We start from the raw sequence: 24,684 nt of genomic DNA, 5'->3' as shown, positions 1-24,684 counted from the left end.
TTGTATTTGTTTCTACTTATTAGATAGAACTTTGATGCCTCCTAGTCTTTGTGGGATGGCCTTATGTAGAAAGTGTCTTGAGGGGCCCAGTGGTGCAGTCTCTTTGATCTCCTGAGCTGGATGCTCTATGAATTCTCTGGTGTACATTATTTGAGCTCTCCTATTTTAATTGGGACTTGATTGTTTATATCCTGTTCATGGGAGGGATCTCCCCTCCAACTTGCTGACAGTGAGGCTCAATCCCAACATCGCCATGCCAGCTGTCATTCAGGTGCTGACAGGACAGAACAAGACACAACAAACCCAACCTAAAGCACCATGAAAATCAAGCTACACAAATCAACAACAGGAAAGATTAGGAATGAAAAATAAGAGAAAGTAAAACAAAGAAAAAATAAAAGGAATACTAAAGGACACATGGCCAAAGAATTACAGGAGATATAAAGAAAAAGGGAGAAAGAAGAAGAAAAAATGGCATTATGGAAGCAAGGAGGAAGCTAAAAGAACTAGTATAGGATGAAAAAAGAAAAGAAAACAGAAAATAAATGTAGTAATAATAATGAATTTAAAACATAGTAATAATGGATATATTAAGATATAGGTAGGATAAGTAACATGGAAAGAAGAGAAAAATAAAATAAAAATTAATAATAACAATAAAAAGAGACAAAAATAGAATAGAATCAAAGGAGAAAAATTGTTGGTATGAAAGAAAAAAGAGAAGAAAAAAGGGGAAAAAACAAACACCAAAAAACAAAAAAGGAGCCACACACACACACAAACAGAAATCACACACACACACACACACACACACTCAAAAACCTTTGGATCGCTATTTGTGGGGCTCACTGGATTTTACACTGATGTTGAATGTGGTCCCTTGCTGGATCTATCCTGGAGGCCAATGTGAGTCACTGACCCTTCTGGCCCTGAGCAGCCTAACTGAGGTCCGATAGGTTGAAGCTCCTAGTAGTCCAGCAGGTGGGGCTTCCTAGGCCAGTGATGGCGAACCTATGACACGCGAACTCATTTTTTTGGTTGATTTTTCTTTGTTAAATGGCATTTAAATATATAAAATAAATATCAACCCTGATTGTCCTGTCCAGCCAGAATTTCCCTCCCTCCTCCTTCTGAAATATCATAGCACTTCACACACCACTCTTATGGTGAATTCTGCCCATGTTATGGTTGTTTACAACTCCAGTGTAGAGACCACAAAATCTGAAATATTTAGATCGGTGGTTCTCAACCTTCCTAATGCCGCGACCCTTTAATACAGTTCCTCATGTTGTGGTGACCCCCAATTTCATTGTTACAAATTGAACATAATTAAAGCATAGTGATTAATCACAAAAACAATATGTAATTATATATGTGTTTTCTGATGGTCTTAGGTGACCCCTGTGAAAGGGTCATTCGACCCCCAAAGGGGTTGCGACCCACAGGTTGGCGACCCACAGGTTGAGAACCGCTGGCCTAGAGGCTGGGTCTGCCTTGAGTATCACACCTTGATTGTCTCTGTTTTGAGCTGTTCTCCCTTCCCCCATGGAGCTGGGCTCTGTAGAGGTATCAGGCTCATGCTGGAGGTGGTGCTAGTATTTTGTATGGGGCTGGTTAGGTCTTTCCTGTCCTTCTAATGTCTCAGCTCTGCCTGGTTTGCTGGCACCTCCTCTCTGCCACTTGTAAGGGCACAAATTTTCTGCCCTGAGGTGTTCCCCCTTGCCTCAGGTCGCTGCAGTCCCCCCTTGCCTCAGGTCTCTGCAGGTCGGGTCAGAAGCAGCTATTTTGCTGGTGGGAAAAAGGGCACCTCCCCTGTGTTCCAGGTGGCTGGGCTGATCCTCCTTCCTATCCTACTGTCAAGCCCACTTTCTGCTTATCAGCACAAGTTCCTCCAAGAAATAGAGGGTCCCCCAGATTCAGTCCTCCATGTAGCCTGGCTCTGAGCTCCACTGCATGGTCCTGCCCACTTTTCAGAGGAGCATCCCAGGCTGCACTGTGGTGGGGTACTGGTGCTGCTCTATCCTGGACTTCAGCCCCAGGCTTCTACTGCTGCACCCACTCCGCAGTCTCCACAGCCAGTGCCTTCAGGGCCTCCTCTCTTAGTCCCAGCCCATCCTGTCTCATCCACAGATCTGAAGGCTCTTCAGTCTCCTCAGGTCCTCAGTTATAATAGGTCCAGATCAGGGGAGGCTACATCCACCTAGCGCAGTTCCTCTTCCCCAGCCCTGGTGGTGGAGCCAAGCATCTGGACTCTAGGGCAGCAGTGACAGTGCATTGGTGGTGGCAGCACAGTAGTGGTGGCGGTGGGTGAGTACACAGCAAGAGTGCAAGTCCTGCTGGATCAGCAGCAGTCTCCCAGGTCCAGGCTGGTTCCCCATCGGGCATGTAAAGTCAGGCTGGGTGCATGCCAGATGGCAGAGGTCCCGCCAGTGTCCATTGGAGGTGCGCAGTATTCCATCTGTGTCTGCTGCAGGCTCACAGGATCGCTCAGGTGTCCACTTAGGCACACGGTGTCTGGGGCGGGGTGCGCGTGGGTACCACACCGCAGTGCAGCCTGGGATGCTCCTCTGACAAGTGGGCAGGACCATGCAGTGTAGCTGCAGTGAGGCTGGGCACCTAGCTGCTGCTACTCCCCGCAGCCTCCTGAGAGGCTGTTTTAACTTTTTATTTTAAAATAATTTCAAACTTAAATTTGTAAGAGTAGTACAAAACTCTTATATATCCTTTACTCAGATTTACCATGATTGCTTTATCTATCTACTTACCTACCATCCATCCATATATCCATCCATCCTATGTGCTATAGAATAGATAAATATCTCTATAATTTTCTGAGCTCTTTGAGAAAAGGTTGCATACTTCATGTTCCTTTTCCTCTCTCTATTTCCTAAAAATAAGAATATTGCCTTACATACCTAAAATATAGTTATTAACTTCAAAAATATAACATCTTTATATATATAAAAGCTTAATATGCAAAGTGTCCCCTCAGGAGTTCGACCGGGAGACTGGGAGTTCAATCGCTCACTGTGATGTGTGTTGACCACCAGGAGGCAGCACGGAACGAAGGAAGGCCCTGGCCAGCAGCTGGCAGCCGAGAAAGGAAGGCCCTGGCCAGCAGCAGGGGAAGGAAGGCCCTGGCCAGCAGCCAGGGAAGGAAGGGGAAGGAAGGCCCTGGTCGGCAGCTGGAAGGCCCCAATTGGCCCTGATCTCTGGCCAGGCCTAGGGACCCTACCCATGCATGAATTTCATGCACCGGGCCTCTAGTTGAATATAATACTTTCATCAAATTTATAGTCCATATTCCAGTTTTGTCAGATGCCCCAGTAATGTCCTTCATGGTAACTTTTTTAAATACAAGACGCAGTCCAGGATTGCTTATTGTATAATTTCATTTAATCAGGAATATTTTCCTCAAATTTTTTTTCATGCCATTGACATTTTCTTTTTAAATATAGGCCAGTTATTTTTTTAAATGTCTTTCAATTTGGATTTCTCATGACTAGATCCAGGCTATGTAGTTTTGGCTGAAATCCTATGTTAGTGATAGATACTGTGTCCTTCTCAGAATATATACATGGAGATGCAAAGTATCCATTAGTCTTATTTTGGTTCTGTTTAAGTCCATAAGCCCACTGTATAGTTACTGTTTTTCTTTTTGTAATAAATTATGTAGGGAAATACTTTCAAACTTAGATTCCCCAAAATTTAGCAGTCATTAATGATTCTTGCCTAGCTGCATCCTTCTTCACACTGATGGTGTTTTCTAACTTCCTTATTGCCTCTGTGTTTATCAGGGAGCATTCTGGTGTAGAAGGAAGAACTTTTCCTTCTCCCCTCTTTATTATTGGTATAAACTCATGGTTTATTTCCTTGAACTTCAGACTATAATTTTTATAGTTTTTATTTATTTTCATGCTCAAATGGTTGCAAATTTGGCTAGTGAGAATCCCCTCATACTGGTTTCTGCCTTTTAAATGTATCTATTATTTTCTGAGCATGTTCTTAGTTAATGGTACAGAGCTCCTCTTGTGTTTTTCTTACACCTGCCCTGGAATTAGCCACCTTTCCATTGAGTCCTTATTCCTTTTAGTGGAAAATGGTATTTAAACACAATGAGTGAAGTGTCATTGCTTCTAGGCCCTTACAGCAGAACTGTGTGTGTGTGTGTGTGTGTGTGTGTGTGTGTGTGTGTGAGAGAGAGAGAGAGAGAGAGAGAGAGAGTTGGGGGGAGGGGGAAGGGAGAGAGGAACAGATACGCAAGCATGCATATGTGAAAATCTTTGAGTTTATATTGTACCTCCAATTCAAGTCTAGCCCCTAAGGATTCTTGCTTTTCTTTCCCTTTTCTATATTTTTGTCTCCCTTTTTCTACATTGAGAACAACATCAATATTATATACTCACCTGCTGAATCTCAAAATATACACAAAAAGTTTCAGTATTACTCGACCCATACCAGTAAAACAAGATGAATTTGTTCACGATGATGTTCAGGGATTTTCCTTTATATCAAGGATATATGGTCAAAGCACACTTTTCAAAAGTTACTTAGATTAGTTCTTTTTCTTCTTCCTTTAGTGATTTTGTTAATTTGAAATAGGATTGGGTTCATTTGTTTCTATTATCATTCAGTCTTAATTTTTAACCCTCTCTGCATCCTTTTTAAAAACATTATTTAACTTTTTAAATGTGGAATTTCAACATGATTCCCTTAGTTAAAACCATAACATGTGGCCCGGCCAGCATGGCTCAGTGGTTGAGTGTCAACCTATTACCCAGGTGGTCACAGTTTGATTCCCAGTCAGGGCACAGCCCAAGTTACGGGCTCAACCCCTAGTGGGGAGCGTGCATGCAGGAGGCAGCTGATCACTGATTCTCATCATTGATGTTTCTGTCTCTCTCTCCCTCTTCCTCTCTGAAATAAAAATATACATATAATTTTAAAAAACCATAAGGTGCGCTTCAAGGAGTGACTCGCTCCCCATCTCTTCATCCTGTCTCTCCATCTCTTGTAGACAATCATTTCATTTGTTTTTGGTTTATCCTTTATATTTCTTTTTGCAAAAACATGAAGATACATGCATGTTTTCTTATCCTGCCCCCCGTCCCCTTTCTTACATAAAAGGTAACCTATCTGTGCTCTTTTGTATTTTGCCATTTTCACTTAAAAATATATTCTGGGAATTACTTCATATCAATTCATAGGGATTGTCATTGTTTCACAGCTGCATAGTATTCCATTACGTGTATGTACATAGCTTAGCCAGCAAATAGCCTATATTTGGACATTTGAGGAGTTTCTGATATTTTCAAAATGTAAATAATGCTGCAGTGAATAACGTTGCACATACGTGTTTTTATGTTGTGGAAGGTGTGTCTTAAGAATAAATTCTCAGAAGTGGGATTGCTGTGTCAGAGGACTAATGCATTGTAGTTTTGTTAAGATATTGTCAATTCCCCTCCATAGGAATTGTTTAATTTTTTATTTCCAGAAATATATGTGACTGTTTCCCCACAGCCTCCTTTTTCAGTGTATTTTGCATAATCAAATGATCTGGTTGGATGAACTGCAGAAGTTGGAGGCTGAAGTAGAAGTCTTATATATTATCAAGCTTTTGAATTTTTGCCAACCTAGATGGGTGAGAAATACATCTCAGTGTTTAAATGGCATTTCTCTTATGAGTGAAGTTGAATTTCTTTCCCTCTTTTTGAGAAAAAAAATCACTTTAAATCAACTTTATTGACATGTAAATTACATGTAATTAAATTAACCTTTTTAGAGCATTCAGTGAGTATTGACAAAGTATACATCTGTGAAACCACCGTCATACTCAATCTGTCTTTATACTATGTCTATATGCTATTTCTAATCTATATAATAAAAGGGTAATATGCAAATCAACTGAATGGCGGAATGATTGGTCACTATGATGCACACTGACCACCAGGGGGCAGACGCTCAATGCAGCACTGCTCAACCAGAAACTGTGTGAGTGCAGCGGCCGTGGCAGGAGCCTCTCCTGCCTCGGAGGCAGCACTAAGGAGCAGCAAGCAGGCAGGTGGTAAGGACCGAGGGCTCCCAGACTGTGAGAGGGCGCAGGCAGGGCTGAGGGACCCCCTCCCCCCTCCGAGTGCACGAATTTTCATGCACTGGGCCTCTAATATGTTTATAAGTGCTTGTGTTTGGTTTGGGTTTTTTTTGGTGTATACTTCTACTGGTTTTAAGACCTACATAGACTGAATAACCATTACCATAATCAGGATTGTGACTATTGTACTAAACACTTTCATCAACCCCAAATTACCATGTGTCACTCCTTTGTAGTCAATCCCTGTCCCACTCTAATCTCAGGCAGCAACTAATCTTTCCTCTATCCCTATACTTTTACCTCTTCCACAATCTCGTACACAGTAACTGGACTCACAGAGTAGAATCAGCCAAGAGTGTTTCTTTTTCTTAGTGTAATGCCTTTGAAATTCATCTCTGTTTTGTTCATTTTATTGCTCTGTGGGAAGCTTACAGACATTTTTTTCTGCAAATAGTTATTCTGCGGTGCATTCTTTGTCTTCTGGAATTTAAATGACAACAATGTTATGCATTTTCTTACTGTCCCACAGACCCCTGAGGCTCTTCTTATTTCCTCTCTCTCTTCTCTCTCTCTCACCCTGTCTCTATCTTCCTCCTCTCTTGTTCAGGTAGAATGAAAAACACACATGCATAAAGAAGGATAACTTCCCCACTCTATTTTTTAAAGGCCACCTGACTCCTGCTCTTCAGACCAGAAAGAGGGGGCTTATTTAGAAGCTCTTCGTATTTGCACCCAGTGCACAGACACATGTTTCTGGTTTCAGGCCGTCTCTGAGTCTAGGCCAGGATGTTGGAGGAAATAAAAATGCAGGGAATTTCCTACCAATTTGGTAGAACTTGGAGTTCCAGTGTTAACTGCAAGCTTGTTCTTCTGCTCAAGCCGTCAGATAGCGTGGCTAGGAGCCCCAGCCAGGATTCTTCTCTGCATGCTATGGGAGAAACAGAGTGAGGTCTACACTCATTTGAGAACAGTTCACATGGAAAATTAGTTAGAGAAATTTTTCAAGAAAGAATGGAAGAACCAGTGAAGAATGTGGATAAACTAGGTTTTTTCCCATTTCTTCATGTTACCAGAAATGTTCTTTAAACCAGACCTCCAATATGTTTTCCACATCTCAATTTTGAAATTTAGACATTTGGACATGACTTTTTAGTAAGTATAGATTTCAAAACCAATGTTTTCTTTTTAATATCAGTTTTTGAAGTGCTACAGACATTTTAGTGTATTATCTGGACATTTTGACCAAGTGAATGTGACTTATGGTTCTGATAACTGTCATTTTGAAGAAAATTTATAATTATTATTGAATGATTCTCATAAACTTGAGTTTTAATATAGATATTTCTTAAACTTCTTGTCTTTAATCAATTATTTTTCTCTCTCTCTTTTTTCTTTTCTTGTTGGTTTAAAAACAATAGAAATTTATTCTCTCACAGGTCTGGAAGCAAGAAGTCAAATATCAAGGTGTCGGTAGCTTTCTGTCTCTTCCTGGCTTCTGGTGGTGGCTGGCAGTCCTTAGAGCTCCTTGGCCTGGAGCTGCTTTCCTCCAGCCTCTGCCTCTCTCTTCACATGAGTTGTCCCTGTGTGTCTGTGACTATATTTTCAGTGACTTCTAATAAAGACACCAGGGCTCATCCTCATCCAGTACGACCTAAAATTGACTAATTGCATCTGCAAATAAAGCCACATTCATAGGTATCAGAATTTAAGACTTATATGATTTTACTCATATGTGGAATCTAATGAACAAAATGAACTAATAAGCAAAATAGAGACAGAATATAGAAAGCTGGCTGACAGCTGTCAAATTCTTTCTCATAAGAAAAAATCATGCAGAAATAAAACTGACTTAATAAAGGCTATATAAGGCAGCAATGTTTATTATGATTGATTTCTGAGCTTTTTCATCAGATCTATGTTGTCAGTCCCAGATCTCATTTAGGGGTCACTTCACAAACAAAGATATGCAAATGATGAATGAAAAGGATTGAAGTTTCATTAGTAAACAGAGAAATACAAAATCTAACCATCATGCAATACCACCAAAATGGCTAAAATGAAAAACACAGGCGGTATCAATTATTGGCATGAATATGGGGTAACTGGAACTCCCATACAGGAGTCTTAAATTGGTAGAACCACTTTGGAAAATACACTGAGTGGCCAGATTATTATGACCACCTGATGTTTGTAGGCAAATTAGCTATAATATCGCGCTGAAGTTGCTAGAGGGCCAGATCATTTTAAATGTCTAAATAGCACAACATACCTAAGTATCATTGCTGATCAAGTTCATCCTATCATGTTGATGGCGTATCCCAATGGAGATGGCTTCTTCCAACAAGACAATGCACCATGCCACGGTGCTCGTATTGTGCAGGAGTGGTTTCAAGAACATGAGGGAGACTTTACCTTGCTTAGGTGGCCCCCACAGTCATCAGATCTCAATCCAATTGAGCGTTTGTGGGATGAAGTTAAAAGAGCCATCATGCAGCTGGTTCCACAACCATCAAATCTCACAGAACTGGACAGTGCTATTCATCAGGCATGGTGTCAGATTCCTCGCATCACCTTTCAATATCTCGTGGAGTCAATGCCAAGAAGAATTGCCGCAGCATTGAAGGCAAAAGGTGGCCCAACAAAGTACTGATGAGGTGGTCATAATAATCTGGCCGGTCATAATAATCTGGCCACTCAGTGTAGTTTACAGTTATCTGTTAAAGCTAGTCCTAAATGTGAAGCTCCTAGGACTAGCAATTTCATCCCTTGGTATATAGCAAATGTATACATATGTTCACCAAAAAGAATATCTGTAAGTTCAAAGTGGCCTGTTTATTATTAGCCTAAAACTGGAAACTACCCATATGTTTATTAACTATAGCTAGTCTAATCATTTGCGTATGGTCACACAGTGGAATACCTTACAGGGTGAGAATGAATGAAGCACAACTACTTGTAACAAAATGACTGAATCTCACAAGCATGATGTTGAACAAAGAAATTTGTATCTTGATCTGGGTGTTGGTTAGCTTATTATATTCACATTGTGAAAGTTCATTCAGCTATACACTTAGGCTTTGTGCATTTTTCTGTATATATATCAGTAAAAAGCATATTAAATGAATTAGATCTTGATTTTTTTTGGTCTGGTTGTTTTTTAAAGGTTAACTTTTGATATATTTAATTGTTACTGCCCCTTATCGAACCCTTAAGATCCGTAGTTTTTCAGTTGATTCTCTTGGTTATTATCTATATATATAAAAGCCTAAGCAACTGACTGACCAGTTGACTGGTCGCTATGATGCGCACTGACCACCAGGGAGCAGATGTTCAATGCAGGAGCAGCCCCCTGGTGATAAGTGCACTCCCATAGTGGGAGCGCTGCTCAGCCAGAAGCTGGGCTCATGGCGCAGCTGCAGCAGCACAAGCCTCTCCTGCTTCTGTGGCAGCACTGCCAAGCAGCGGCAGCGGCAGCGGCAGGTGCAGTGGGGCTGGGGTGAGCAGGAGCGGCGCCTGGCCCTGGCTCCTCCCTGGCTGCCTGCCGCTTCCTGCACTGCTACATCCCTTGGAGGATGTCAGACTGCAGGGATTGGGCCAAAACCTGCAGTCTGACATCCCCCAAGGGGTCCCGGATTGCAAGAGTGTGCTGGCCAGGCTGAGGGACCCTACCAGTGCACGAATCCATGCACCAGGCCTCTAGATTTTAATGACCAAGAGAGATCTTTTCATCAAAAAACTGGAATGGGTGTAATCTTCAGAAGAATGCACTTTTAATGCCAAAAACACACCTAAAATTTATATTTTTAGACAGCCTAAATATCTTTAAAGGAAAAGTAAGGCCTGCTGCATGCTGAGCTAAGAGGGCCTCTGGTTCCCTTGCCCTTCTATGGGCTCCCAAACCCAGGCAAGTAAAGGAACCCAAATAGATTGGCCTTTGTGTTGACCCTTTTAAGTGAGTAATCTTTCATATTAAATTCATAATAAATGTCGACACAGGTAAATATTGGTCATATAACACAATACTTTGTTCCTCCTCAACCTTTTGTTTTTGTTTTAGACATTTTTTGTTGTTGTTTGTTTGTTTTTATGTTTGCAGATCTTTTCACAGATGCTGCTGAGACTGAAAAAATGGCCAGAAGTTTGGAAGATTCGGAAGGGGTTTATTTTGTTCCATGTTTTAGTGGTTTGCAGGTATGTAAGAAATAGTTAAGGGCAATAAACATTTCTCTCCTCATGCCCACCCCTAAAATTATGTATCTGCCATGCCCTTACCTGAAAATTTGGGTATTTAATCGACTAAGGTAAAAGGTACATTCTAGGGCTGATAAGTTATGGTATGACATAGTATGAATTCCACAAGAGAGCACAGCTAACTCAGCTGGCTTCTGCTTAGAACCCCACCCTTGTGGAAACGAAAAGTCGGCAGGTTTATCATAGAACTTTTACATAAGACCCAGGATTATTTTATCATGACCAAAAGAGTCATTTCCCAGTGAAGGGAAATCTATCAGTAGTTAGAGGAAGTGTATCATTGAGAATTAGAAAAATAATGGACAGATACACACACGTGCCCTCCCCTCACATCTATATGTTTATATTTACAGTTCTTTATAAGTTATATTAAACTTAAAAAAAAAATTCTTATCCAGCTGGTGTGGCTTAGTAGTTGAGCATCAACCCATGAACCAGGAGGTCACAGTTGGATTCCCGGTTAGGGCACATGCCCAGATTATGGGCTCAATCCCTAGTAGGGGGCATGCAGGAAGCAGCTGATCAATGATTCTCTCTCATCATTGATGTTTCCATCTCTTCCTCTCTCTCTCCCCTTACTCTCTGAAATCAATTTAAAAAAATCAAAAAATTTTATTGTGATATATTATTGGTTACTACCTAATCAAAAAGTGAATCCAGTAAAAAACTTGATTTTATAATACTTAACTTTGTTATTTAATTGAAAGATCTGTGATAATACCTTTAACATGCTTATTGTTATAAAGACTTCGTAAAACACTCAGATATATTATTATGAACAAATTCCTCCCCCCCTTTTTTTTTGAGAAAGCTTATACCAGTCCTTTTAATCCCCATCTAAATGTTTTTTTCCTTTCAAAAAATAAAAATTTCTTTTTTTTCTAGTCCATCCCTTGCTCTGGTAATAAGTTACAAAAAAAAGTCCCAAATTCAAAAGTTTGGATCATAGAATTTAGAAGCTGGTGAAAAAAAAATTAGATCAGAATGGCTTAAGTCTCTAAAAGTATCATATTTCCAAACTAAATTTTTAAAATGAGCATTATTTTAATAACTGTCCTACTTTCTGTGTACTGTACCCTGAGGTCCATAAACTACCTCTAGAGCTTCCATTGCATCCTCTGCAGGATGAGGGGAGGCAGCTAAAATACTATCCACCACATCAGAGGGAGTGAATAATTCTGATTGAAGTTTAAGGAGGAAGGTGACATGAATAGTGATCAGCAGAGGTGGGATTTAATTAGGCTACGTGGATCCTCCCATTTTAAAAAATGTGCTGGTGGACTTTGTGTGACTGTATCTTGTCAACTCTGTGTTTCCCTCCTCTATCAATTCATATACCTGTAAAAAATAATATGTAATAAAATATATAATAAAAAAAGATAGAGAAAACTTGCAGATACGGTTTTAAATTTCATGTTGGTCACAAAATGCCCCTGTCCTACCATGACTGCATTCTGGCCATACTCTGGGGTCGGGAGGGATGAGGGAAGCCTGCAAAGCCACATATTCCCCAATGTAAAATGGAAGCATTAACTGGAGACCTAAAGCTAAATGAACAACAATAGTGTGTTGATGGTAAGCTGCTTGGAAAATAGGAGAGAGGTTGCCTATAAGCTGTGTTTATCAACAACTAGAGAAAATGAAGATTAGGGGAATGGAAGGAAGGAAGGGACAAGAATAAGTGGTGCTGCCTTTAATTTTAGAATATTGTCACAGCTATAGATGATGGAGGGCAGGATGGTACAGGTTTCTAATAGCCTCAGTTTCTCAAGGGAGTCTGCCAGCAAAGGGTTGCTGGAGAAGATTTGAGGAGAGTGAGGGTGACAGGGCCAGCCACTTCAGGAAATGGCAGAGGGGTGGGGGAGCAGCAGGCAGTGCATGGAGCATTACTTGGTGCAGGCTGGTGATGGTGCTCTAGCAGTTTTGCTTAGGGTGCCAAACAGAACTTGGCCGGGTTGTGCTGTCCTATTTGGGGGAGGGCTGCTGATGTAGAGTGTTCACAGCAGGTGTCAGAGGCGAGAATCAGGGTTCTACTTGGCATGAAAGTTCCTGTGATGGTGGCAGCAGAAGAGAGGACAGGACTGTGAGCTAGTGCCAGTCTTCAGGGATTAGTCATGCTGCTGTGAGGGCACATAGATGTGAGAAGCAGGCTTCCTTGTGTCGCACGCCCCTGAGGATGGATTAGAAAGGGCTCAGGGCCAGCTGTGCAGTTCTGAGTGTTCTGTTTTCCTGCTTCTCTGTACATCTGCTTTTCTCTTCTCATCAGTAGCTTTGCTGGATGTCCTTTCTTCCTCATAACTTCCGCTTGTCATTATTTTCCCTATGCTTTCTGCTTCTTCACAATTTGTAAGTACACACAGCCTTTTCCCACCTTTTACATCCTTTTAATTTCATCCTTTAATTCCCATTGATGGTCTTTTTCTCGGTGTTTCCTAGTTACAATTTCCAAGGAGGGAGTCTGATTGAACCACCTTTATTTTTCAAGCTTTGGACAGACTTGAGTCAGTTGTGCTCACTCCTTATAGTTGTGCAGTGGCTGTGGGACCAGGGCTTGAGGTATGGCTGTTTCAGAGAACAGGGCCGTGGGTTCAAGCAGTTTCCCTACAAAGGGATGTGGCCAGCAAGTACTGTGAATGCCATCTCTGGTTCTGAGAGTGACTGGGGTATCTGAGCAGTGGAAAGGAAATACAGCATGACGATGTGCAACCAGGCATGCAAGGGAACACAGGGAAGTGTCTGCTAATAGTAGATGTACAGTGGCCTAGAGTGGTCAGGGGAGTCAGTATAGTTTCCTTCTGTCCCTGTGGTGTAGAAGCCTGAGGAACCTATACTGAATAGCTACAACTAAAGCCATTTGCCCAGCCCAGAGCCAAGATTGTTACAGCACCCACAAAATAAGTGGAGGGAACTTCTCAGAAGTGGATATGGGTTAGGGCAGTGGTCGGCAAACTCATTAGTCAACAGAGCCAAATATCAACAGTACAACGATTGAAATTTCTTTTGAGAGCCAAATTTTTTAAACTTAAACTGTATAGGTAGGTACATTGTTATTAACTTAATTAGGGTACTCCTAAGCTGGCCTTTGCTAAAAACATCCTCAATCTGATTGAGGTATGTTGGCTGAGGTCGACCCCTTCCAAATCTCCCATCCATACTCGTCTTGCATACTTGTTTCGTCTGTCTCCTTTCGTTCATCCTCTCTATATGTCCAAACCATCTCAACATACCTTTCTCAATCCTCGACACTACATCTTCTTTCACTCCACAACGTTCCGTAAAATTAACTTAATAAACTTCCCTTGAGTGTGGCTCTTCCACAAAATACCGACTTTTGCGCATGGGCCACAAAGTTTCAATCACACTGTACATGCGCGCCCACATGTGGTATTTTGTGGAAGAGCCACACTCAAGGGGCCAAAGAGCTGCATGTGGCTCGCGAGCCCCAGTTTGCCTACCACTGGGTTAGGGGAATCTATTTACAATAGAAGGAAGCATTTAGATGGTGCAGTGAAAGGATTGTGAAGAAAGTTAGTAGTAGTGGGAGGGGGGTGGGTAAAATAAAGATTGTAGTGGTAGCTAAGCTGTGAATTCTTACTGTGTGTCAGGCTCTGTCCTAAATTTTTCACATGCATTATCTCATTTACTCCTCAGTAACACACGAGATACTCTTTGGATCCTGCTCTGAAGACTGGAGACTTGAGGGTTAGCTGTTAAATCACTTGCCCAATCTCACACACTACTGAGCAGCAGCTCTGGTTTTAGGATTAAATGTCCTGACTCCTGGGTTCAGGTTATAGTCACCTCTGCCATACTCTCTCATGGCAGAGTGTAGATACCAAGACAGCAGAATGACACAGCAGGTACCAGTGGACTGGGACAGAAGCCTGCTCACATTCACTGCCCACAAGGCCCCACACCTGGGCCAAGGTCCCCATGGTGAGAGGCCTGCCAGCTGGACAGTCTGTGCATGGCAGGGCAGGGCAGGAGTCTGCAAGTTTTGCTTAGGGTACCAAACAGAACTTGGCCGGGTTGTGCTGTCCTGGTTGGTGGTTGGTTCTGGGAGGCCCACTCGGTGGCAGTGGCACTGATATATTGGAGGGGTGACTGGTGGCTGTCTGCCCTGACCAGGTATGAGCAGGACGTGAAAAGGACCTTCCCAGTGTTTTTTTCTGCCATATCATTCCAGAGAGAGTCCCTTGGACTAACTAATGCAGGGATATTGTAACCTATCAAGGGATTTTTAGGCTTCGGTGGAATTTATTACCCCTCAAATTGGTGTATTAGTTATAGTAAATTATGTTCATAGTTATTTGTACAAAAGTGATTTCAAGCCATTCATATCAGAATTTTATGTGGTAGATTGGAAGAAGTAATTTTTTTTTGCAGAGAAACCCCATTGCATCCTAGGGACTAAATGAACTGGCAGAGTCTAGCCTATCTTTGTAGACCAGCTTCACTGTATAAATCAACTTTTACTGAGTGAATCATCAAAAGATATTAATGAACTTGAAAATTACCAAGATAAATTCACAATAGGAGGAAAATTATAGCTACAGTAAAGATAAGATATAATGTAGAATTTCTTCAGTTAAGTAATTAGGAAAAGTATTGTTTGTTCATTGATTCAATGTGTATCAATGAGCAGATGTGTGTGGATCCCCTATGGAGGGCCACAAACAGTGGAGTTTCCACAAACACACATACATACCTGTGATTATAAACTGTGGCACCTGATGTAATGGGAAGTTAGAGGCTTCCACAGAAACATATCATTGAGGACTTGTCTAGTCTCTGGGGTCAGGAACTTTCCTGGAGGAAGCTGAGCCAAGTTTTAGAGTGGTAGTAAGATTGACTAGGAAAAGGGGGCGGTAGAAAGTTTTCCAGGTAAAGAGATGATATGTGAGTGCTTGAAACTAGCAGGTACTTTTTCTAGGGACCATCAGTTCCTGACAGCACTGGCATGTCCCTGTCATGACCTTATGTAAGTGTGCTGGAACTCCTCTGTCTGCTTCCCCGTGAGACTGCAAGCCTGGCAGGAATCTGTTTTCTGTTCCAAAATTGTCTTGCATTTCAAAGATGAATACAAATTTCATATGATGAATACAAATTTCATCTGATGAATACATCCAGCTCAAGATTTTGACTCTTTAAAAGAAATTTGTGTAATCCTCACTCAAGGTTATGTTTATTCATTTTGGAAAGAGGGGAATAGGGAGGGAGAGAGAGAGAGAGAGAGAGAGAGAGAGAGAGAGAGAGAGATCAGTTGTCTCCAGTGATCAAACCTGCAACTTAGGTATGTGTCCTGATCGGAAATGGAACCCACAATCTTTTGGTATACAGGATGACACTCCAACCCACTGAGGCACACCAACCAGGGCAAGATTTTGACTCTTTTAAAGACAGATGTTAGGCTGGGTCATTTCTCATATTAGACAACAAGACTGTAAGCTAAGAAATTGAGTACTCGATTGAGTGTCTGGTGACATGTTGGGTATAAGTTATGACACTGAAAAACATATTTTTTGCATTATTGTTCTTTATCTTGAGTCTAACTTATGTCCTCGAAAAGCTCCTTTATGCAGTGAACAACTTTATGTGTAAAAACCCTACAACTGGAGAGAAGGGGGTACAAGGACTATTTTTCATTGCCTTCATTAATAAAGCTGGGCTGTTAATAATTGGTTACTCTGTACCGCAGTGCCTTTTCTTGGTATGAGCTCAAACAGAAGGCCCAGGTAAGTCCCATGTCAGTTCTCAGACTTGCTCAAGCCCTTTTAAAAAGTTATGGTAATATTTAATATAATTTTGGACTGTTATTTATTTTAAAGCTACTTAACTATAATAGGGATTTTTTTTCTAATGTGTTCATTTTTATTGAATAATATGTCTTTAAGTCTATAGATGTGACTTAGAACAATAATAATATATTCTTACTATCTCTTACTTTAGGCTCCATTAAATGACCCCTGTGCTTGTGCCTCTTTTATGGGTTTGAAGCCTTCCACTAGTAAATACCATCTTGTACGAGCAATATTGGAGTCCATAGCTTTCAGGTACCAAAACCTGCTCTAAACTCCTTTCTCCCCTTATGGTATTCCCATTTTCTTTTATTAGTTTCTATAAAACTAGAAATTTCATAATTTTAATCAAGGATTTATACCTTTAATTTAATTCATACTGCATATGACATAGTCTGTTCTTACTGCTAATTTTCATATCATTTTTTATTTTTTCATATTAAATAGTACTAGTACCACTTAGATTTGATATATGAAAATCAGTGATTTTTAAAAATATCCAATTTCCTAAGCATAAGAGATTTAAAATTTGGACTTTCAAAGGTTTTTGTATTCATGAAGGAGAATTTTAATATGCTTCTGTGATACTCAAAGATTGAATTATCAAAATTATTTTTATGTATATTTTCCAGTGCTCTTTTTTTTATGAGGCAGGTGTAGTAGCTTATTAAAATTAAGAATGTGGCTATCATGAATATGGAAAATTCAAATGTTTAAAATAAAATTTCCTGTGATTATAAAATGACTAGAGGCCTGGTGCACAAAACTCGTGCACTTTGGGGGGGTGTGCCTCAGCCCGGCCTACGCCCTCTCGCAGTCCGGGAGCCCTTGGGGAATGTCCAACTGCCAGCTTAGGTCCCCTCGCAGGGAGTGGGCCTAAGCCAGCAATTGGACATCCCCAGCCAGCGCTGCTACGGAGGCGGGAGAGACTCCTGCCACCACCACTGCACCGCCAGCCATGAGCCCAGCTTTTGGCTGAGCGGTGCTCCCCCTGTGGGAGCACACTAGCCACCATGGGGCAGCTCCTGTGTTGAGTGTCTGCCCTGTGGTGGTCAGTGCACATCATAGCGATCGGTCGTTCTGCCGTCGGGCCGAAACCAGCTCTCTGACATCCCCTGAGGGGTCCCGGATTGTGAGAGGGTGCAGGCCAGGCCAAGGGACCCCACCGGTGCACAATTGGGGCTGGGGAGGGACACAGGAGGGCTCCAGGGCATGTCTGGCTCGTCCTGCTCAGTCCCCATCGGTTGGATCCCAGCAGCAAGCTAACCTACCGGTCGGAGCGTCTGCCCCCTGGTGGTCAGTGCACGTCATAGTGACTGGTAGACTGTCTGCCCCTTGGTGGTCAGTGCACCTCATAGCGAGCAGTTGAGCAGCCTTAGTATATCATTAGCATATTACGCTTTGATTGTTTGAACGGCCTACTAGATGACCAGACACTTAGCATATTAGGCTTTTATTATATAGGATTAGTTCTATATTTAATTAATTCTGTAAGATATAATTTATGGCATGCCATCTAAATAGCTATCTATTAAATGGATGCTTGCCTTGTATTTTTATTTGTAGGAACAGTTATAGATAAAATTCAGTTTGAAAATAAAAATTGTGCTCTTTTGTATGGAGGTGAGAAGCACAAGCCTTGAGCCTCTTGTTTATTTGAACATCTGTTACCCATTTCTAGTTAGCAGAATATATTTCTTTAATACCTTTTTGCATATTTTATATATAGATCATGTACATAAAACCTAGTTTATATTTTTATAGATTAGAGAAATAGAGAATTACTATGATTTCAATTTTATCTACATAGTTATCTTATTTTTTTAACTAGAAACAAGCAGTTATATGAGGTGATGCAGAAAGAGATCCATATTCCCGTGACAAAAATCCGGTATGTATGCTTTGTTTCTAATAGATGTAATTAGAAATTGGAAGGAAGTGGTAGCTACCATGAGTATTTCCATCATTAGGGTTATTCAATATTTCAAAAAGAACTTAAACCTAGATCCTTTGCAACAAAATTCTTGAACATGGGGTTTTGATGAGGAATGAAAAGTCAATTTGGGATTTATGGAGAATATAACACACTTTGGAATTTGGGAAGATCTTAGCACCCATATTATAAAAATCTTTAAAGTCACTTTTGGGCGTGTGGCTATCCTTTTGGCATAGAAGCATCAAATTTTCTTTGCTAGAATGTTCAAATCAATTTGCATGTTGGCTCAGTTCACTTGGTCTGTTTTGAACAAATAGAGCAGGTGGAAGAACTGATAGCAGGAATAAGGGAAAATGTTTCAAGATTACCTAGTAAGGTCCTGTGTCTGCAGGTCAATGCTAAGTGATATAATTTTGGAATTAAATAGTAAAATCAAGGGTCTAAAAAAATATGACTCTTCTTAAAAATGTTGTTATGCTTTTATTGTAGTACTTTATCTCAAATATCTTGCTCCCCACAGGGCAGATGGCGGAGTTTGTAAGAACAGTTTTGTCATGCAGATGACTTCAGACCTGATTAATGAGAAGATAGACAGACCTGTTCACCTGGATATGTCGTGCCTTGGTGCAGCTTCTCTAGCTGGCCTTGCTGTTGGTATGTGTGGATTTTATAAAAATGAGAGCTATCTTGCAAACTATTTCTTACAGATAGCATTTCTCCTCCCAAATTGTACAATTATAAAGAGGGTCCGGAAAACCTAGGTGTCCACTAAGCTCCACAAGCATATGTACATGACTCACAAAACACTCCTGTGGCCACCTCTGTGGGTGGGTCCCATGCACCTCTTCTGTCCTCACTTCATTCCTTGAGTCCATTCTTGTATTTATTGAACATTTGTTGAGCACCCTGTTACATGACCATCACTACTGGGAATAAAGAGTTTAAAAGACATAGCCCTGCTGTGGGAGTCTCTGGTGAGAGCAGACAGTTAACCAATTATTAAATTTGGTATGAAAAAATAGCAAACAGTTGTAGTATTAAGCAAACGGTGTAGTATTCCCAGAGGAGGCAACATAGAGCTCACTTTTGAAGGGTGCAGATAGCCAGGTGAGGAGAGGGTAATAACTAAGTTGTCCAACAGAGAATTCAGCTCCTGCAGAGGTACTGAAACCAAAATGTGGGATATTGAGTCCAAGTTTGTTGTCTCGAGAAAACGAAGAATGAAGTGACAGACAAAAACAATTAGCAGAACTGAAGTTTATTGGGAAAAGCCAGTCCTGGAAAAGGTGTAGCTGGGGTTTCAGGAGAAGCCCAGTGTCCAGAGCTTTCTTTTCATGTTACAGTCAGGAGTAGTTCAGCATCCAAGCTAATTAAAGTCTATTAGTCCACGTATGGAGGCCCACATGGCCATAAGCCCCGCAACAGGAACATCAGGTATCCATTGTGTGCTGCACCAGGGGAAGAGAGAAAGAGGAAGCTCGAGTGTGCTCTTTTTTTGTATATATGCTTGTTAGTTCCTGATTGGTTATGCTACCTTAGTAATATCCATACATTTTAAAGTTCATGCCTCTCTCGCATACCTTTCCTTCCCCGCCCAGTTGGGGTATCTTAGTAACTCCCCATAGTTGGGTTCTTGGGTATTACTTTCCCTTCCCATGGTCCTGCCCCTATCTACCTAGCTTTCTTCTGTCTCTTCATTTCCCATTCCAATTTGGAGAACCCAGCTGCTGTTGGGAATGGGGGCAATGACTGCTCTAGCAACTTACAACTGAAGTGGGACATAGCAAGGGGTATTGGGGCTCCATCAGAGGCGGACGATCTAAGGGAAGATGGGAAGATGTCATTCAGAGTTTCATTTCCATGACCATCTGTAGTTTGATGGATTCTAGGCAAGAGAGGATGACTAGAGTTAGACAATTGAGTGTACAAGAGCCAAACAATAATGCTAGGAATAGGTAGCATACCATGGATTTGAGCCTAAATTTTAGGAGATTGAGAATGCAATGTTTTCTCCCTTAACTATATAGTCTGTTTAAGAATATCTTATGTTCTAAGATCTATTTTAAAAGGGTTGTTGACATATAGGAAGAGCCATTCTATGATCTAGAATAGGGGTGGGCAAACTTTTTGACTTGAGGGCCACAATGGGTTCTTAAACTGGACCGGAGGGCCGGAACAAAAGCATGGATGGAGTGTTTGTGTGAACTAATATAAATTCAAAGTAAACATCATTACATAAAAGGGTATGGTCTTTTTTTTTTTTTTAGTTTTATTCATTTCAAGCGGGCCGGATTCGGCCTGCGGGCCGTAGTTTGCCCACGGCTGATCTAGAACCATGTGAGCCAGTGAATCTAATGACCTTTGTATGTTTTGGTCTACAGGTGGTTAAATTGACATAAATCCTGAGTTAAGTCCTGACCAGACAATTGGGGGCTATCTCTAAAGCCCTGGGGTAAAACTGTCCAATCTGATCATGGGGGACCCCACTGACATTTACTAAGAAGTATTTGTCTCTAAACTGTTGAGTTGTATTTAGGACTGACCGCTTCTCTGATCCTGAGAGTGTCTTACTTAAAAGAAGCATTATATCCTTCCATGATAAATTAAATGTTTATGTCTGTCCCTGAAAAACATCTATGTACTTATTAGGGTTATCTGAAAACTTTCCTAAATCCATCTTAATTTGTCTTAAGTCCTGTAGGGAAAACGATACCTGGACCTGGATGGGTCTGGACTCTCCCCCAGACACTGCCTGTAGAGGGCAAAGGGTAGCCAGGGGCCTGGGTGGCCAAGTTCCCTCAGGTCTAGGCAGGACTTGTTCTTCCAGGGGTCCTGGATAAGGAAGACAAGATGGCTCAGGTGTATTTAGTGGGCCACTAGGCCCCATCACCTTCCTAGGGGTTTTTGGCTCTCTTATACCGTTTGGGTCAATGTTTCCAGGCATCAGGGGTCAATTTTGTATTGCCTACACAATTTTTTATTGTTTCTTAAGGCAAAGAAAGCCTGAACATATGGGACCTCAGACCACTTCCCTTCCTTCCTACAGAAAATATTTAATTGTATGATGGTAATACTCCCCTTTGAGGGCCATGCCTCTCAATCTGCCAAGCTTATATTGTGGCCATACTTAAGTATGCTTTCTCTTCAGGGTTTGTGGATCAAACGAATCCCAGTTACTCAAAATGCAATCTAGAGGGTGTGCTGACCTTGGTGGCAGATGAGTTCCCCATCTGAAAAGACAAAATGAACAAAGAGGCTACCAGTGCCATCTTGTTAGGGCCCCCGCAGGACATCTCCTATGTAGGGCAAGAAAGACTGCCTGTTAGTGCACACACACTAATAGCTGACCTTCCTGGCTAGACTTGCTCATAGGGAAGGTCCTGACTTAACCCCCTACTGCTGGTGCTCACATGTGTGTGACCATATTTGAGTATCTGTCAGGCAGTCACACTTTACTAATGAGATTTCCTGTGCTGCCTGTGTGATTTCCCTTAATGGGAAAGGGAACAAACCCTGGTCTGATTTCTAGAGTGGCCTAGATGGTTAAAATATTTCTGTAGGGCAAATTGAGCCTATTGGAATGACCTAAAGAAAAGTTCCTTAAAATTCAAACCGTTGGAAGGTTGTCAAGCTTATTTGACCAAAAGATGTGACGTTTTTCCTCAGAGCCAAGAAATCCTTGCTCTCTGTCAGAGGGACAATGAGGCCTGGGCATGGAAGGAGGTGGCAATGGTGTCTAGAGGTGGTATTCTCTGAGCTGAGTAGGGTTTATAACCTAGTGGAGACAAACTGAACAACAAGAATTATGACAAATGGTCCAGTGGAAGAAAAAGTGTTTTAGTACTCAATGAGTCCAAATCAAAGGATGGGAGAAAATTAAGCATTAGTTTGAAGAGTTGTAGCTAAACATCCAAAAAAACTAAACAAATTTAGAATTTAGTTCAATTCATATATGAAAAATAAAACTTCAAAACAATTAACTGGAGTCTATTCCCAATTGTGTACTATAGAGTTTGTTGAGACACAATTGTTCTCTCTAAAATCACCCTCATTTTTATTAAAGATCAAATTAAGTCTAGTTGCAATTTGGCCTGATTATTTGCAGGAATACAAATAATACAATTAACTGTATAGGCTCTTTTAAAATTTGCTTTGCTGGAATCTCATGATTGAGGTTTTTTGTTTTTGTTTTTATTTTATTTTTTTCATGATTGAGCTTTAATGAGCCTTTTATGGCTCATTAAAGAAGCCGAGCCACCTACTTGCCATCAGGCTTGCCTACAATACCTGTAGACTTGGGTGAATTCCCCAAGTATTTGAGGTTCCCAAAATTCCTTGAGGTTCCTTTCTTGACATCTTTCAGGAAAGTAACCTTCATTCCTTACCTGGAAAGACTACCATGAACCACGTACCAAGCAAGGTATCAGGCTTTTCTCCAAGGCGCTCACATTGCCGTCAAGTTTTTTCTGGTGACATCCAGAGTCCAAGCATGTCTCTCTCAGACATGACACTCTAGTTAAAGTCTTAGTCAATAAAATGGCAGTTGGAAAGTGGTCTTATTAAATTAATGCAAAGAAATGCATTGCCATGATTTACTCATTAAGAATTGCCAAATTCTGGAGGGATATGGTAGGGAGAAAAATATATAATTTACCAAATTGCTTTAAGAAAAGAAACAAGTTTCCTTCAGTCTGAAAAAACAAAAAGATTAAGAATCAGCAATACTTTCAAAAGTTATAAAAACTATAATTATTTTCAGTTCATTCAGTCCCATAATTAATTTTTTTGTTTCTCCTGATTTTTCCTGCCAGTACTTCTATAAATCCAGATAGTCTGTAGAATTCTAATAATTTTCATCCAGTTTGAAGGGAATGATCTAAAAATGTTAGAGTCCTTTCCATGGATCCCTCAGAAGATGTAACATTTTTCTAAATGCATTATAACAAAACAGTGACTATCTCTAAATGATAAGAAGAAATTTTAAATGACATGGTTATGGATTTGAGTATAATACAAATGACATGGAATCTTGTCCTTTCTGCAAAATACTGTTACAGAAGACCAAAGAAATACCAAGCACGCTTCCTAGAGAAAGGGAGGGACCCTGCTTATTAACACTAGTGGACTCTGGGAATAATTTCCAAATCAGAGTGAAGAAACATGCAGAGAGCCTGTCTATATATATCCCGCTGGGGTCTTTGTTTTGCAGATATGCCCCCTGCCCCCTTCGTGGCCCTGCAGGAAGGCCCCCAGGTGTCAGGCCACATCCAATGGTCTGTTCTGGCACCAGCATAACAACCCTCCCCACCCAGGGCAGTGCATTGTTCACAGTTCCATAGCCTCTACATTTAGATAACAAGTCTGCAAGACCAGTTTCCTCCTCATCCCACCCCCACCTTGTCCCACAAGCTTATTTTAGCCTTGTGGAGCAACAAATCCGCAGAGGGTGTTTCTGGTATCCAGGTGTTCAGTCCTGCAACCTTGAGAGCGGTGAGGGTGGTCAGGATGACGGTATGTGGTCCCTTCCAGGTAGGAGTCAGTCCTTGGGTGGTCTTTACCCAAACAGAGTCACCAGGTTGGAAGGCAGAACATCTCAGACGTGCTTCTGGATTGCTTTCTGGGTAGACTGTAAAGCCTGTAAGAACTTGAGTAAAAATTAGTTATGGATTTCAGCCTTTACCCACCAGAATCTGTAGAGGCCCCACTGGTTTCCAGGGCAGCCTTCTGGGCCGCTTCATCTGTGGCCCGGTTCCCTCTTGCCTCTGTGGAGTCCCCATACCCTGCAACAGCACTCCGCATGTGAGCTGTTGCAATCGCATACTCGCCATCAGCACAAATTGTCACTGATTCTTCTCTTGCCCACCAGAGAGCCCGAATAAGGGCAATCAACTCGGCCTTCTGTGCCGAAGTCCTGCAGGCGAGCACCTGAGATCAGATGGTTCAATCCAAAGCAACCACCACCGCCCCCGCATACCTGACTCCTCCCTGGACAGAACTGCTCCCGTCCATGAATAGTACCTCATCTGGCGATGCCAGTGGGGTGTCAGTGAGGCCCAGGTGGGCTGTCTTTACAAAGTCGTCGACCTCTAAACAGTTATGTAGAGGTTCCTCAGGGTCATCATCAGGAAGGAGGCTGGTAGCAGAAGAGCCTGAAACTGGATGACTCGAGCATTTGACATCCAAAGCTCTGGTGTGCTCCCGAGCAAAGCCTCAACCGCATAGCTGTGGCCACTACCGCCCGGAGGCAAGCAGGCTAACCGGATTCAACAGGGTCGAGTCTCTTGTACAAGTAGGCTCCTGGTCTTTTCTAAGGCCCAAGACTTTGGGCGAGGACCCCTTTGGCTATGCCCCTTGTCTCACATGCACATCTGGTAGTGCCAGCTGGCCCATCATCCTTGCTCCGCTCATGTCTGTCTTACTGCCTAATATATTACCTCAAGGATCCTGGCTCTGAATTCTTTCAGGGAAAATGGGGTTGAAATTCTCTTCTGTAATTACTTCCATGCTGAGATGGGTCAGAAGTTTCTCTCAGAGCCAAGAGATCCTTGCTGTCTGTCAGAGGGACGATGAGGCCTGGGCACAGAAGGAGGTGGGCTTGTGACCTGGCA

At 41.7% G+C, this 24,684-nt stretch overlaps 1 protein-coding gene across 6 annotated transcripts in view; it reads left to right on the top strand.

Moving 5' to 3' along the window:
• The window catches only part of GK5 (glycerol kinase 5 (putative)), a 164,966-nt gene that overhangs the window by 133,753 nt on the left and 6,529 nt on the right, over positions 1-24,684 (top strand). For all 6 annotated transcript variants that reach the window (XM_014542151.1, XM_014542152.1, XM_014542150.1 and 3 more), the window contains 4 exons: positions 10,188-10,282; positions 16,292-16,395; positions 17,972-18,031; positions 18,597-18,730. In XM_014542151.1, coding sequence (XP_014397637.1) covers positions 10,188-10,282; positions 16,292-16,395; positions 17,972-18,031; positions 18,597-18,730 — 393 coding nt within the window. The remainder of the gene's footprint in view (positions 1-10,187; positions 10,283-16,291; positions 16,396-17,971; positions 18,032-18,596; positions 18,731-24,684) is intronic.

The sequence above is a fragment of the Myotis brandtii genome, unplaced genomic scaffold, assembly GCF_000412655.1.
Source record: "Myotis brandtii unplaced genomic scaffold, ASM41265v1 scaffold291, whole genome shotgun sequence".
Taxonomy (NCBI): Eukaryota; Metazoa; Chordata; class Mammalia; order Chiroptera; family Vespertilionidae; genus Myotis; species Myotis brandtii.
Note: the sequence above shows the minus strand (reverse complement) of the source record. Positions and strands in the feature narration are given on the sequence as shown.